At 39.5% G+C, this 16,217-nt stretch overlaps 1 protein-coding gene across 3 annotated transcripts; it reads left to right on the plus strand.

Annotated features, from left to right (window-relative positions):
* Positions 1 to 1,732: 1,732 nt before the first annotated feature.
* On the plus strand, positions 1,733 to 16,210 carry epn1a (epsin 1a). 3 transcript variants are annotated; one of them, XM_056380226.1, is made up of 13 exons: positions 1,733 to 1,820; positions 5,114 to 5,275; positions 5,588 to 5,689; positions 6,070 to 6,228; positions 6,835 to 6,963; positions 7,279 to 7,399; positions 7,595 to 7,752; positions 7,891 to 7,962; positions 9,265 to 9,348; positions 11,228 to 11,531; positions 12,189 to 12,353; positions 12,571 to 12,813; positions 14,200 to 16,210. In XM_056380226.1, the coding sequence occupies exons 3-13, from the start codon at positions 5,621 to 5,623 to the stop codon at positions 14,664 to 14,666; spliced, it is 1,971 nt and encodes a 656-aa protein (XP_056236201.1). In that variant the 5' UTR covers positions 1,733 to 1,820; positions 5,114 to 5,275; positions 5,588 to 5,620; the 3' UTR covers positions 14,667 to 16,210. The 3 variants fall into 3 exon arrangements, with proteins under 3 accessions (XP_056236201.1, XP_056236200.1, XP_056236203.1); XM_056380225.1 differs by lacking the exon at positions 1,733 to 1,820 and adding an exon at positions 1,854 to 2,070; XM_056380228.1 differs by lacking the exons at positions 1,733 to 1,820; positions 7,891 to 7,962 and adding an exon at positions 1,857 to 2,070.
* The last annotated feature ends 7 nt before the right edge of the window (positions 16,211 to 16,217 follow it).

Below are 16,217 nucleotides of genomic sequence, written 5' to 3' on the forward strand. Positions count from 1 at the left end.
TTTGAGGATGAAGCTCTTCAGAACTCCAACAGTTTGGAAATGATGAAAAAAGCCTCAGTGCGTCTCAGAGAGTTTACACCAAGGGAAGTGGTGTTCTAGAGATTTTCTACACATTACAGCTTCAGGGTAAATAGTGCAGGATGCAAAGAAAGATGTAAAGAAAAACAAAGACTACATACAACACACAATCTGACAACATGACATCACAAATATATACAGTATATATAAACTAGGATATGGTGGGTGTAACTTTAGTTTTAAGATGGTAAAGTAAACCTGGGCCGACAGAGGCAAAGCGATCTAAAAGTCTAATCGTCATTGTGCCAGAATTTGAGAGCTGATTTTTGGGTTCCCTTACAAGCTTGTCTCATCAATTAGTCCATTTGTGTACTTGATGTTTTACAAATATGTGAATCACATTTTTTTCTTCAGAAAAACTAATGTATGTCTCTTCTAAATTGTTAAAACAACAGACATTTATTGAGTTACCTTGAGATTTAGAAGGTTAATTTAGGTTATAGACTGCAAAACAAACATTCATTTCATGTTTCTGTGAAGTCAAATATCAATAATCCATGATTGAGTGTGAAGGATTTAAATAGTTTTTGCAAATTAAATTACTCAGCTTGGTTTCAATACTTTTCTTTGTTTCAAAAGAGAGTCATGGTGTCTCAAACTACACTCTTCAAACAGATTAGCAGGGACCATAAAGGAAACAACATGTAAAGTTTCTCTATGACATAACAGTAGAACAACACCTGTCAAAATAGCTTTTATGCTTATTGTAATCACCGGCATTTTTTGTTTATCTTCAGTAGATTAGTGTTTCCAAAGTAGTGCAACAGCCCATTACAGTTATATAGTTTGTTTGAGTCATGCTGCAATGCTTTCTTCAGTCCCCACCTCTCTGGAGAGGAGGCAAAGATAAAAGGATAAAGGGATGTAGGATAAAAGGGGGAGCTTGTAACACACATGCATACCAGCTGTTACTGTGTTGTTCTGATCTAAGGGGCTTACCGTGTTATTTATGGTTCAATGGACAGTTGACTCTGAACGAAGCTGTTCTGGTTTCACTTGATGCTGGAGTTGGTTCGAGGATGCCTCTTTGTGGACAGTGTGGGATATAGCACTACTGAAGATAAACCACAAATGATGTAGTGCATTACATGACATGATTTATCAGTGAAGTTTAAGGTATGATTTTTCTCATTTTGCCTCCCTATTGAGACACTAACAAGAAAACTTTTCATAATGATCATGATTATGATGGTGACTATGATAATGTCTCTTTTTGATTTTGGGCATCATTTAAACAGCAGATAAAGTTTACAGTTTAAAGTCACAGAGCTATATGCATTGGGTTAGGTTGTCCAGTAAACACAAAATTTTAAAGCTTTTTAATATTATTACAAATTAGTTGAATCATAGATAATTCTTTCATTAGGAGACAGAAAATGTGGCAGTTTCTATTTACGATCGATTTTAAATACTGTCCATCAGCATCATCATCTTAATCTTAAACCTTTAAAAATGTTCACATGATTTCTTCCTCTTACATGACATAATTTGAAAATTAACGGACCACTCAAAAGTTACGCTCCTATCTCTCTTTTGAAGGCTTTGCACGTTAATAGAGCACCGTTTTATATATCTTTTTTATTTGGGACTTTAATTCTGGCTGTTAAAAAATTCAATTAATTATTCATGAGTTTCCTACTACCATCCCAGGGAAACAAAGCTACGGGGGGTGCGGTCTTTCCTGTAGCCGAGAACGGAAGCGGAAATTCGGCCATCTCCTCGTACAGTCAAGCTACAACAGGGTCAGTACACACTTTATTTGGATATTTATTGTGGTGTGTTGTCAACATTTTTTTGACATTTTGGCCTGAAATTTAAACGTGCATATTCCGCATTGCCCTGAAGCAGGACGTGTCCTCGGTAAAACTTGTACAGTGTAGCAGTCCTGTTGCCAGTTGCGAACTAGCAGCAGCTAGCCGGCTAACTGCTAGCTGGCTAATCTTTCCTAGCAGCAGCAAGTGATTTGATTTCTTCCATCAGTCAAACTGGCAGGTAACCTTAACCTTTGTTTTTGGTCCGGTGGGATTCACTGCTGTGACGGGGACTTTTGTTTATCCACTTATTGGTACCCAGCAGCACCATTCCGTACCGGTGTTTAAACTTTACCCAGTCCCCGGTGGCAAAGTGCTAGTCAACTGTTTCGATTAGCTTAGGTGAGAATGGAAGAGTTGCTTGCTAATTGACTAATGTAAGCTAACAGCACCAAAATGACAGCTAACGTTAGTTGGCTGCCTGTCTTCATTAAATTCTCTTAAACTTGTCTTTCGCACACAGACTTTGTGACACAGGTATGCTCGTGTGAACACTGTTGTATAATGTGAGGGTACCCGTTAACTCACTTTACCAGTGTCAGTTATCAGGTGGTCAGCTAGCATAACTAACGGTGGACTGTTAGACTGCTGGCATTACGTTGGCTAGATAACTTGGTTGATGTGACAGGGAAAAGTGCAGTTGTGTGCCTCTGCAACGATTGTTAACGTTATCTATGTTTAGGCTGACTGGGTGGGGGTAACTTTTTCATTTGGCTGTGCAACGTCAACTGCATGCAGGTGATAGGAGGAATAAGTTAGCTTGGGTTTAATGCCAACTATTTGCATAGTTATTAATCTATGTAGTGCAACCTAACAGTGACTGCATATCATAGCGTGGGTGTAACTTATTTACTTTCATTAAGCTCGACCTTAGCTAGCTGTGTGCTGATCTAAGTAAGGTATCTTGCTGTCATGAAAGACAATACAACGATTTTTTATTTTCTTTCCCGCTTGTTAAATGTCGTCAATTAAACTTATTTTTTCACTCATGATGTCAGAGATTGTGGAGATATGAATGAACGGGAAGCGTGAAATACAAGAGGCATGTTATGTCCCTTATCAAAGATTTGTTGGCGTGTCTGAACTTTGGTACAGAGCTTCAGGAGTCGCTGAACTGACTTTTGCAATGCTTGCCTTAAGTTCAGTTATGCAACATGATCTCATAATTGTCTGACCTACAAATTTATGCCAGCTATATGTGTCAGGTTAATTTACATCACTTTAAATGTACACAAGACAGTTGTGTCCTTATTATGTATGTATATTATGTATACATATATTATGTTTGTCATGTTACTGGTTTGCCAAAGTAGATTTAATACCTGAATAAATAGTCATATAAACTTAAATGTATCTATTTGTATAGTTTGTCAATAAATACATTTGTTTCATACTGATTGTTGAAAATAGTCCTCAAAAATTGAGAAAGTTACAGTTTATTCTATTCGTCTTTACACTGCTAAAAGTCGATTAATCATTGAGCTGATCTCCAGATCTATTTTTATAGTTGGTTAATCGGTGTGAGTCATTTTTTAAGAAAGAATGCATAAATGCATTGTTCCCATCTCCTCAAATGTGTTTTGTTTGTAGTCTATACCCATGTAGATTTTTTTTTTTTATATGCCTATAATAGTTCATGATGCAGAGGTCAGTCTGTGTGTTTCCCTGTCACTGCGGAGTATGAGTGCATTGTTCAGGAAGGACTACTGGGGGAATGGAAAGAGCAACACTGTAAATCAGTTGCCAGTCTTTCCTAATTTCCCTGGTTAGAGGGAGATGTTCATGCATTGGGTAGGATGGGTTCATCATCTTCTTCTCCAGCAAAGAAATTGTGCCATATTGAATTTGTTTCTTGAGAGATAGCAGTTAACGGATTGGCAGAGCACTATGTTTTAAGATTATATTAAATTCCTCCAACATCCTCCTCTTTTCTGTTTAATGCAGTTGAAGAGATGAACATTTGGTTTGAAAATGCAGGCAGTAGTTGTAAATGGATGCATGGATGGATGCATCTGGTCAGAAACAACATTTCAGCCTACTGTGTAAACAATTAGATACAAACAAGGCTTTATAGGTACTGAGGGATTCTGTACTGTACCACATAATCATTCTCCACATGTCATTACACCACCAACAGCAGACAGAATGAGTCCATGGTGTTTCTGTCAAATTCGCATGCCGACACCAGCGTAGCAGACAATGCTTCTACCATTTGTCATTAATGTAGTTTTGCTGATAACATGCTGACTTTATGTTCAACCTCTTGTTAATAACTGACAGGATTAAAACTTTGATTTTTTTTTTTTAACCATAGACTGGCTGTTTCAAGGCTTGACAACTGTATGTTCTGAGATGCCCTTGTACATAGTGTTTTATTAGTTGATATTTGCGTACTTTTGGTTAGCTTAAACCTCTGTCTCTCATTATTACCCTCACAGTCGGTAATAAACAGTTGGGTAAACTCTCGGTCTCTCAAAGGGTTACTAGATTTTGCAGCCTGGTAATATGAATTGAAGATAAAAATTAATAGTGTAATCACTGTAATGATAAGAATATTATTATCTGGAATTAAGTACATAGATACATGTTATTATGTAGGAGGCAGCGGAATTGAAAAATTATTTTCTGTTCAGAAAAACAATATTTATTTAGTATTTCGGTTGCATAGCTTTATCCTGCAAGAAACAGAAGTTGCTTGAATTTTTTTGCAATGTGAATATACTGGCTCATGATGAGTTTGAGATAAAATGTTTACTTGAGCATGTGAACCATGTGTCTTATTCCAAAACACTTGGCTTCCAATTCAGCTAAACCACTGCTCCAATTTTTGTCAATTGAGGTTATTTGTTGTTGTTTTTTGTTTGAGGAAAAGCACTTTTTTGTGTGTGTGTTTTGTTTTTTCTGTTTTTTTTTTTTGTTTTTTTTTATAAAATTGCATTTTTTTCTCAAGCCATTTATTTTCTGGGTTTATGAACCTTTAGTTTGAGTAAGTAAGGTTGAGTAAGACAAAGCATATAACTAATATGTTGTATTTCTGACTATGAAGCATGTGGATCAGCAAAAAGTCATGTGATGTTGTTGCTGAATATCTCCTTTGTCCTTATTCTATAATGGTTCCTTTGGAATTAGTCCTTGCATAAGTTTTATCTTGACAGTTTGTTGTGATTTAATCTGCAAGTAACTATGCATTTATTTTTAATGTTAATCTCAATCTTGCTCCATAGTTTCCATCTCCCTACGCCTACGGTTTTGAGACCCAATGTTGCCACGGGAAGAACCAGACAAACTGAGACAAAACACTCCCTGAATGAGTGGTGCACGAGATAGAGAAACGAATAAGACAGCTAGAGGAGAGACCCTTATTCTGCATCATTCTTGTGTAACAGGTGTGCTTAATGTTGTTTTTCTCCCTCTGTTGATACCAGCAGTCATATAGTTTAAGATTGGTTTTTGGTATAAATGCCATCCTTCACTTCACACTGATTGTTCTTCTCAAGGTCTCCCACTCTTTTGTTCAGAGTCTTGTACTTGGATACATCTTCTCTTTTCTACATCTTTTTAACTCTTAATCTTCTTGCTCTGTTCTACAAACTAAGTCTTACTGATTAATCTGTTGTTTAGACAAATGTTCTTTGCCCCATGACTGTTTGTATTGTATTAACTAAACTTTACAACCTTCTTCTCCATCTGCTCTTCAGATTGCAGCAGAACTCAGCGGTCAGACCGTTGCCATGTCGACCTCATCGCTACGGCGACAAGTAAAGAACATCGTCCACAACTATTCAGAGGCTGAAATCAAGGTTGAGTGTCCCTTTGTGCTTATCTGTCTTTTCTTCTTCTCTCTTTTACACCTGCATCCCCCCATATGTTCACAACTAAAGTGTAGCCCATATATCTCAGCAGCACAAATTACATTATGTAGTTGCTGATAATCTAATACTTCTTCGAAGCAACCTCCTCATTCTTTCCCCTTGTTATATGCAGTATGAGCTAATCTAATCATATTATCCATTCATTCTTTTGCCTCTCTTGAGCTTGTGTCGTGATTAAGTTTTCATTGCTACTGAGAACAGTGTGGCCCATTAAATAGTCACAAAGTAATGGTTCAAAATTATTCTTATCACAGGCAGTTTTAATGGAAGGTAATTTAAAGTGTTTCCCCTGCTATGTTGTTGTCCAGGTGAGAGAGGCGACATCCAATGACCCATGGGGCCCCAGCAGCTCTCTGATGTCAGAGATTGCTGATCTGACCTACAATGTTGTGGCCTTCTCAGAAATCATGAGCATGGTGTGGAAGCGCCTCAATGACCACGGCAAGAACTGGAGACATGTGTACAAGGTGTGTGTATGTTGAAATTGGGAATAACTACTGTGGCAGTATTTCAGCATACATATTCTTGATACATAATCAATGTAGTGTACTAATATTGCAATGCATTCTCTAACTATACAGTTTTGGTAGGTATGTTTCTTAGGTGCCTTCCACTCTGTGTCCATCTCTGTAAACAATCCCACAATCCAATGTGTCCCATTTTAATATGCAAAAATTCTAGTCATTAAACACTGTGGTGATGCAGAATGACATTGGTTCAGAATTGTCCAAAATCTCAATTTACTGCCCACTATAGAGTAAACTATTGAGTGTCTGTTTTTTGTAAGAGTAGTCAAAGAGTAAGTGAGGGAGTGATTTCAGACATGAATGATTTTATTAAATGTATGGGTTATAGATTTTAGTAATTTTCATGATTTCAGTGTAGTTAGTCTTTTTGACTTTTCACATTAGGTTATTTTGTGATTCCCAGTTCTGCACCAGCTGACTCCATTTGAATGGATTAGAATCTAATAAGGGGACATATCAACAGCTTAAATGTTTGCACTTTTATTACCTCAGTATACAGACCTTTTTCTACAGTTGCTGAGCGGTTGTGATTTGTATTTTCACCAGGCTATGACTCTTATGGAGTACCTGATCAAGACTGGTTCAGAACGTGTTGCCCAACAGTGCAGAGAGAACATATACGCAGTCCAGACCCTCAAGGATTTCCAGTACATAGACAGGGATGGCAAAGACCAGGTACACAAACACACTCATGTCCACAAAGCTGTTTGGAAAGTTAAAATGATTATTAAGTAAGGCTTCACCTTCATGGAATACAGTCTCACTTTGCCATTCATTCAAGGACATATTACAATGAGTTTCTGAGCTCTTGTGCAAACGTACAATACCAGCAATAAAAGTTTTTATGGGTTGTTGATAACTTAAACTGTGGTAAGTTAACAAGCTGTTGAACAATAAGATTTGCAATGTAACTAACTATTAGTTATTAATATTGTGTGTGTTATATTTAACATAAAAAATGGTAATTTGCTTATACCTATATTTTTCCAGGGGGTTAATGTGCGAGAGAAAGCCAAACAGCTGGTGACTCTGCTGAAAGACGAGGAGAGACTAAGAGAGGAGAGGATCCACGCCCTCAAAACCAAAGAGAAGATGGCACAGACCTCCAGTGGTGAGATGGCTACTTTCACCACTGTTTATATAGATTCAACCAGTGCTCAGTGTTACAATATTACACCTTGAAAGAGGAGTTGCCTCACAAAAGCATCAAGGGCCTCTAGTTTAGTAGTAGTAGTTCACTAGTTTAGTATTTGATAATCTACAACAAGTTCTCTTCTGTGTATATGTATTTTTGTTTCTGCTCTAGCTTCCTCAGCTCCCTCAGCACCCAGTCTGGGGGGCAGCCTTTCATTGGGATCCCACTCTGGAGGGGCAGATCCTGAGCAGGCCTGGCCACAGAGCTCTGGAGAGGAAGACCTGCAGCTCCAGTTGGCTTTGGCGATGAGTAAAGAAGAAGCAGAGCAGGTAACACAAAGCAAACCACTGGAGGCACACAGAGCTATGTTCTGTTGCAGCACCTGTGTACACAGAGGGATATCACTGATGTTATTCACTACATACACCTAGATTTGCTCTCACCATGTAACCCCTGACCTCCCCCAGACTAGCAAGGACCCTCTGGAGGACGCAGAGCTCCGCTATGCAATGACACTCAGCAAAGAGATTCACCAAAAGGTCAGGGGCAGAGAGTGTGCCCAGGTGACTGGCCAGCCAGTCATCAGCTATCCGTGTTTCTGTCATTTGGAATTTCTCAAACACATATCAAGCATTGATCAATCAAAAAAAATGAATTTATGCTCATATTTGTCATGTGTCATTTTCCTCAAAATACAAATTTGCATCAGACTGCAGCTATACTGTTGCAATAATTTAGTTTGCTGTACAGTGTCATTTTCTTTTGTAGTGCTTGCGCTCATAAAAAAGTGTGCTAAGTAGGTGCTTTTCAAATCCTAGTCAAGATGTATTAAAATTGTACAATAGTGAGCCCTTGAATAAATTGATTGACTCTAATTTGATTGTTGAATTTGCATGCCATTGGCAAATATTTGTCATAATTGACTAAATTAAACATTGAGTGGTTTCTAAGCATTGATGATTCTTTCCTTCCTCTTACCCTCTCTGATAGCATGCGTTCATCTGTAGTCTTGATATGGAACACACTAATTTCCTTACCTGTTAAACCTATCTCCTGTTGTTGTAACTTTCATGTGCTGTGTTTACTGAGTGTCTGATGTATGCAAATGGTTACAGTCCTGCACCCACTGCACCACTTGACTGGTTTTAGTCTATAAACTAATGCAGGGGCTTTAAAGGATAATGCCATTGTTAATGTTACTCAGAGTCATCAAGCATCAGACTTGTTCAGGGCTTTTGCAGAGAAAGCTTGTTTCCTCATGGATTAGTCAGTGTGCTTCTGTTTGATAGTCAGTCTTCCCTATAATGAGGTAGGATAAAAAGTAGCATTAGGTTGGGATGTCCCAAGTCAGTCTCCAACATTTCTATCAATGCTGATCAAGGTGGGATTTTTTATTGGCTAGTATTGCTTATGTAAAGTCTGGTTCATTTCCACTTTTATTGCAATGCTTTATACTCTAGGTAGGCTAGATGCTGAAGATAGTCCACTACATGCAGCTTAAGTATTGGATTTAAACTTTTGTTTATGCTTGGGAGTTCTGAATTTTATTTTAGGTTGCCTTGACACCAGTTCTCAATTAGCTTATTTTCTGTGTAAAACTGCACATGTACAATCTTTTGATTTAACCATGTTTTGCAGAAGTATTTTGGGATTTAGGATTTGGTCCATTTGAGTTACTTATCTGATGAAAGTATATAACAATTACAGGTTTTCAGATTCCACTCCCACAGATTCAGACTTAAATTGTGGAATGGTAAACTGATCCTAAATCTGTATCTGTGGTGTGCTTTATGAGGTTGTGTGTCTCAGGTTGCTGACATCACGGTGTGTGTGATTGGCAGGAGGAGCGACTGCGCAGAGGTGATGATCTGAGACTGCAGATGGCCATTGAGGAGAGCAAGAGGGAGAAACTGAAGCCAGAGGAGGTCTGTGTAAAATGTATCTGTATATCTCTCACTCCCTTGGCATTATCTCCTGAAGCGGTGTCTCTCGCTGTCTCTCTCTCTTAGTTCTCCCATCTCTGTGGAAATGTGCACTTGAGCACTGTGTTAGCAGTTATTTAAATCTGTTTAACCATAAATCATTTCAAATGGTAGTAATGATACATCTGCAGCAATAGCATGTTCGGTTAAATAAACCCGATACTGAATCTTAACTAGTGTGGCAATTGTACAAATGATTTGCATTAGAAGAGATCAAATCCTCTATATGTAAAACCTATCCCAAGGTAACAATTCCATCCAAACAGGGTTACATATTCAATATTTGTATCCATAGCCACAATATTTAAAACCCAGTCAAGTCAAATATCCATTTGATATAGGTCATTGTGTGAAAATTTAAATTTTATTTAGAATATATTGATCATACTCAAAACCAGGAGATGCTGCTGTGCTCGCATTCTTTCGATTGCAGGGTTAACAAGCATTTTATAGTGTCAAATGTTTGAAGGTGGTAATTAGTATTATGAGCTTGGTAGCTTTGTTCAGCCCAGGGCCTAAAATATCTGCAGGAACGGTGTCTCTCAACCCACCAAACATGTATATGTCACTAAACACTAAATAGCTGTACACAGAGCTATGTTCTGCATGGTAGTGTATAGTGTGTATACACTCAACAAGCACATCATGAGGAACACCATACTAATACTAGTTAATGCTTCCCTTTGCTCTGGATCTGTTTTCCACAAGATGTTGGAAACATTGCTTTGAGATTCTGCTAGATGTTGACATGACTGCATCACATGATTTCTGTAGATTTGTCAGTTGCACATTCATGTTACCAATCTCCGGTTATACCACATCCCAAAGGTGTTCTATTGGACTATTGTTGGACTACTATCTATTGGTGACTGTGGAGGCCACTGAAGTACACTGAACTCATTTTCATGTTCTTGAAACCAGTTTGAAACAACTTTTGCTTTGTGACATGATACATTATCCTGTTGGAAGTAGCCATAGAAGATGGTTAATTGTGGCCATGAGGGGATGCACATGGTCAGCAACAATACTCATATAGGCTGTGGTGTTCAAACAATGACTGATTGGTGTTAAAGGGCCCAAAAACATTCCCCCACACCACCGCCACCACCAGCCTGGACCGTTGACACAAGGCATGTGGTTCTACTATGACCGCTCTCATCAACAAGGCGTCTTCATCCACAGAACTGCCACTCACTGGATGTTTTTTTTTCGTTTGTCTGTTTTTAGCACCATTCTGAGTAAACTCTAGACTCTAGAGACTATTGTGTCCCAGGAGATCAGCAGTTTCAGAAATACTCAAACCAGGCCACCTGGCACCAACAATCATGCCACAGTCAAAGTCACTTATCACATTCTGATGTTTGATGTGAACCTGGACTGAAGCTCCTGACTTGTCTATGATTTTATGCATTGCACTGCTGCCGCATGATTGGGATGAATAAGCAGGTGTACAGGTGCTTCATAATGAAGTGCTCGGTGAGTGTATATCACAGCACTCACAATTGTCATTTATCAATGATGAATAATAACTTTCTTTCTGTTTAAATCTATGAGCTTCTGGATACAAATTTTGTCAGTTTTAGGAAGCTTAATAACACTGCACAGACAAGGAACTGAGAATTTGTCAGAAATTCATTCTGAATTTTTCACCATCTATTTGATGTGACCGTCCATCGGTTTGTACTTCTCTAAGTTTCATTCTACTTCTCAGTTTTGCGCATTTCCTCTTTAAACACGCTTAACGAATCTCAGAATTTGATGTGATTATTTCCTCAGATCTTTCAACTGTATTTTGTAATCCATAATATATTCTCTTTTTCAGGGTGCTCTGATGGAGCTGAGTGCTGTGGACCCCTGGGGGGCCCCTGCTGCTGCTGCTGCCGCCGCTGCCACTGCTGCCACTGTAGGGTCTGCCGGCCCCTCGCCTCCACCAACGGTTTCTGCCCCTGCTGCTTCAGGCCCATGGGGTGCAGCCCCCTCAGACCCATGGGGGGTGGCATCACCCACATCTCCTACAAGCTCTGACCCCTGGAGTGGGGGAGCCCCACCCACTATAGCCCCACCTCCAGACCCCTGGGGAGAAACGTCCAACAAAGTTAACAACGTCGACCCCTGGGCAAGTTCAGGTACGCAGCTACAACGCTGGTCACGTATTGCTTCTGTAGCCAGTAAGGTTAGTGGCAATGTCCTTATGACTGAGTATCTATAGAGAACCGTGTCCTGCTCTGTGGATGAAAGAGGATCTGAAGACCTCTTGACTTTTACTCCTTTTCACTCAACCGTTCCATTTCCTGTCTACATAACAGCCCTGTTACATTTTCTGTCATGTCACCTGTCATGATGGTCAACTTCTCATTCGCTCCCATGCTTTCATTTTGTAATGAGGAAAGCACGCATGCTGAATCCATTCTCCCTCTGTGTCTAAACCAGGGATTTTTATCCTCTTGTTTCTACTCAGGACTGACTGTGGCTGTGTCTCAACCAGAGCTCTCTCTTCTCTTGCCCTTTTTTGCCTTTTTAATGTATGGGGTAGCTTATTATTATCTCTCCTTTACCTCCACTGAGCCTTAGATATTAAATAGGTTAAAGTAAGTTGGCGGACAGACAGAAAATCTACCTTCATCTGTCCTTATTTGTCCAGTCAGCAGTATTGAAGAGGTTAAGGAGAGAAACATCACTGTTGGAACCCAGCCCAGCTTCCTGCTCCCTCCTTGTTGTGGAATGTATCTGTAAGGTGTTGTGTTAACCCTCCCGTCCCCTGCGTCTCCTCCCCTCCCCTGTAGCTGTGACACCCCCAAGTGCCGACCCCTGGGGCCCCCCAGTGCCTCCCAGCACTTCCTCCTCGGGGGGGCCAGTAGACCCCTGGGCAAGGGATGGGCCTGTCCCTGCCTCTGACCCTATCACCTCCGACATCTGGAGTGGCACCGCCAAACACACTAACGGCACAGGTACATTCACACTTAAAGCTACATGGACTCACAAACACCAAGGTACAGGTACATTTTCATAGTTACCACATAAAGCTACAGACTTGTCAAGTGCATGCACACAGAACAGTTGTCTTGTCCTACATTCCATCCTCCTCTAGTATGTGTCGTAATGCTGTTTTATATTGTGGCTTAAGAATTTTCTTTCAGTGCCTGACTTTCCTTTTCTATTCCTCAGGAGAACCGGAGCGACGAGGGTCCTCAGCAACAGGCTGTGACAGCACAGGCTCACCGGTGCCCTTTGATATGTCGTCTCTTGGTTCCTCACTTCCTGTTCGTAAGACTCCGGAGTCCTTCCTCGGCCCTAATGCATCACTGGTGGATCTCGATTCCCTGGTGTCATCTAAACCCAAACCCAAACAGCCGCCACCTCCCTCCATCTCTTCCTCTTCAGCGCACAACCCCTTCCTCCAGAACACAGGTTAGTTACAGCTATCGTGTAAACTGTGTGTAACCAGAAAAACAACTTTTTTTACACTGAAAGATGATGAAAGAGATAAGCCTTTCCCTATTCCTGGAAAGTAGTTTGAATTATTTGGTAGGCCCATGCAGGTCCACATAAACTATGCTGGTTAAGATGCCATCATCAACATGTTCATATTCACAATTAAATTCAATGAAATGCAGCTGGCAGAAAAAGACCATTTGATTAAATTACTTTATAAAAAGATCAAATTAAATGTCACAAACCACAGTGTACTACAATTAACTGACGCAAATGGAGAATTTTGCTGGGAAAAAAATTGGTTCCTCTGAACACCCCAAAATCAAAAGCAGTTAAGCACCCAACAACTGTGTGACCTGGAGGCAAACCATACTCATGTTTCTGAAGTTGCACTAAAGTAAAGGCTTTCTGGGATAATGTGAATGCAACCATAAAATAAATTATGGGAAACGCCATTCCAAACATCTGTGCTGTGATGTACCAAAGAAACACTGCAGCAGTTATACAAAAAAACAAAAACAGAAGCTGCATGACAAAAATTTGCTTGTAGCTAGAACAAAAAAGCTTGAAAGGCTTTAGTCGGTTGTTCACTGGAAAAAACTGAAAAGTCTAAAGATTTACAGGAACTGAATCACAGCAACAGTTTAAAACAACAGTTTTTAACATGAATTTGGAAATGTGGTGGTTCATTTATATTAAATGAGATGCCAAACAAGTAAAATTACTCTTAAAATATGGAATACCTGGAATGTCTATATTTCTCTTAAGTACCCGATGAAATATTTGATGTGTTATGTTGTATTGTGCCACTGTCACTTGCTGTTTTGAGATCTGAAAACTAAATGAAATTTAAAGAAAATGAAAAGACAAGTTTTTAAGACATGATAATTTATAGTGCTTAGAATAATAATTTGTGTCTGATATGTTTTGTTTTTTTTGCAAAAAAGTTAAATTACTTAGCAAAGAAGTCTCAAAATAACACTTACTCTTTCTCCCTAATCAAACGATGCATAATCTATGAAAAGTCTACTGAACTCCATTCTCACTGTATGTGTGCACACTACATCACACTTGTCCATACTTGACCCGGTTGTGGTCCAATAAGTTGTGATGCCACATTATGATACATCATGATTTAAGGAGAGCTCAGATAAACTTTCCCCTTTTGAATTCTAGTGTCAACAAGCTCAAACGTCCAAGTGAACACCAATAACCAAAATACATTTTAGAGTGGAGGGGGTTTTCATGTTTATAAAAAATGTCATGAACATATATTTTCGAAAAGAGATATTCTCATGTGACTCATGTTGAGGTTTGTTTTGATTTTTTCTGTGTTGTCTAACCGTGACCTCTGACCCTCAGGCTCTTCTCCTGCTCCTGGCATGGCAGTGACTCCAGGCAGCACCATCTCAAGTAGGGGCGTTTCCCCAACACCTGCCTCCTCCAACCCGTTCGGCGTGGCCCCGCCCATGACCTCTATATCACCTCAACCCTCATCACTTGGCTTGAGTGGCCTCCGCACCAGTCCTGTGCCTCCCAATCCCATGCTGGGCATGGTGCAACCAGGAATGGGCATAGGGCCAATGAGTGTGGGCATGGGGGCTCCAGGAATGGGCCTGGGCATGATGCAGGCCAGCCCCATGGGCATGCCCTACAGCGGGCTCTCCCCTATGGCACCCCCCGGCTCGGCTCTGTTGGGGCCTGGAGGTGCGGCGCCTCCACAGCTGATTTTGGGTGGGCCCACTGGAACAGGAGGAGTGATGGGGGCAGGAGGATCAGTGGGAGGCGGAGGAACAACGGGAGCAAGCACCAACCCTTTTCTTCTTTGAGGAAGTGTCACTGCTCGTTCACTCAGCTGTTTCAACCTCCTCTGTCGTACCTGCTGCCCCCTTCATTCATCCCCCCTTCAACACAATTTGTGTCCAAAAAGAAAAATGTCTACATCTCTATATTTAAAGAAAAAAAAATTAAAAATTCAGTTTATCTTTTCCTTAAAAAGCATTATTTCATTTCAGAATAATTTTCCACATTTAGTTACCTTTTTCAGTATGGGTTATTTTTGGGTGGGAAATAGAGATCTATTTATTTTGTTTTAATCCTGTTCTGTTCTGTATCGTTCTTCATGTTGTGTTTTTTTTCAGTCCTGTCTGAGATGAAGGTAAGTCTGTGAGAGCAGGAGGTTTTTTCAGTAGTGTCACTCTATTCTAATATTACTGCACTGAGAGAGAGACGGAGGGAGAGGGGACATAGCCACTAACAAACTGAACAGAGAAACTGTTGCACCTGCCTCTTCCACTTTTCTCCCTCAAGAATGAAAACACTGAATCACTGAGGTGAATCGAGTGCATAAAGGATGATTTTTAATGAACTCCAGACTGAGATATGGACTGAAAAACCTGCATTAACATTTCAGGCACAATGTGGTCAAATTGTTTCAACTATTTCATTTTTAATTTAATTTAATGTTCAATGTAATTTATTTTTTTCCAGTTCTTGGAAACAAATAAACAAGGAAAATCAAACATGATGATGCCATTTAAATCAAATGCTTATTTTCTTTTTGTTTTTTCTTCCTGATTATTGTAGAAAACTAAAGAAAGCTCTGACATCTGTGGTCTGATGGGGAAAATGATGGGATGTTTGTTGAATGTGTGCGTGTGTGTGTTTGCGTGTGTGCGCGCGGAAATGTGTGAATGAGAACATGAATGCTCATCTGTGAGTGTGCAAGTATGCAATAGTGCAGATGCCTGTTTCTGTGTATATGTATCAATATCTGTCCAATCTTATTTCAGTGACTCAGAAAGAAAGAAATGACATCCATTATTTTTGTTTTTAAAAATTGTCACTTGTATCAATACTATGTAATGTTGGGATTTCAAATGAGGTATTATAAGGGTCACACATTTCTCTGCCAATCTTATGTCACGCTTTTTTTTCTTTCTTTTTTTTTCCTCCGTTGATCAGAAACATTTGTTTGTTTGTTTTTTCCAATCACACATTTCACATGGGATCCCTGGTGCACAGGTGTCCTAGATCACCACTGTCCTTGTATTTCATCCCTCTTTCCTTTGGGGAGGGAGAGCTACTGATGCTTCTTTTAAAAAAAAAAAAAAAAAAAAAAAAAAAAAAGAAGAAAAAAAGACAATTATTTCAATGAATGAATGAAGGAAAAAGAAAACAGGGACTTGACAACATGCTCCATGCTGTTCTTTTAATTTAGTTTGATGAATTTATTGTTATTTTATATCAACAAGAAAAATATCTTTTATCGGGTAAGGTTGAATTTTGTGTGGTGTTGACTGTGAACATTCACATTTGAAAAGTAAAATGGAAAAAAATCAGAAGAAATTTATGAAATAAAACAAAAACACAGGATGTGT

The sequence above is a fragment of the Seriola aureovittata genome, chromosome 7, assembly GCF_021018895.1.
Source record: "Seriola aureovittata isolate HTS-2021-v1 ecotype China chromosome 7, ASM2101889v1, whole genome shotgun sequence".
In the NCBI taxonomy this organism is placed as follows: domain Eukaryota; kingdom Metazoa; phylum Chordata; class Actinopteri; order Carangiformes; family Carangidae; genus Seriola; species Seriola aureovittata.

Bases quoted from the DNA above. Each gene is read 5' to 3' on its own strand.
- epn1a (XM_056380226.1), top strand. From the start codon at position 5,621: ATGTCGACCTCATCGCTACGGCGACAAGTAAAGAACATCGTCCACAAC. The intron at 5,690-6,069 runs GTTGAGTGTCCC...GTTGTTGTCCAG, and splicing joins ATTCAGAGGCTGAAATCAAG to GTGAGAGAGGCGACATCCAA. The intron at 12,354-12,570 runs GTACATTCACAC...TCTATTCCTCAG, and splicing joins CAAACACACTAACGGCACAG to GAGAACCGGAGCGACGAGGG.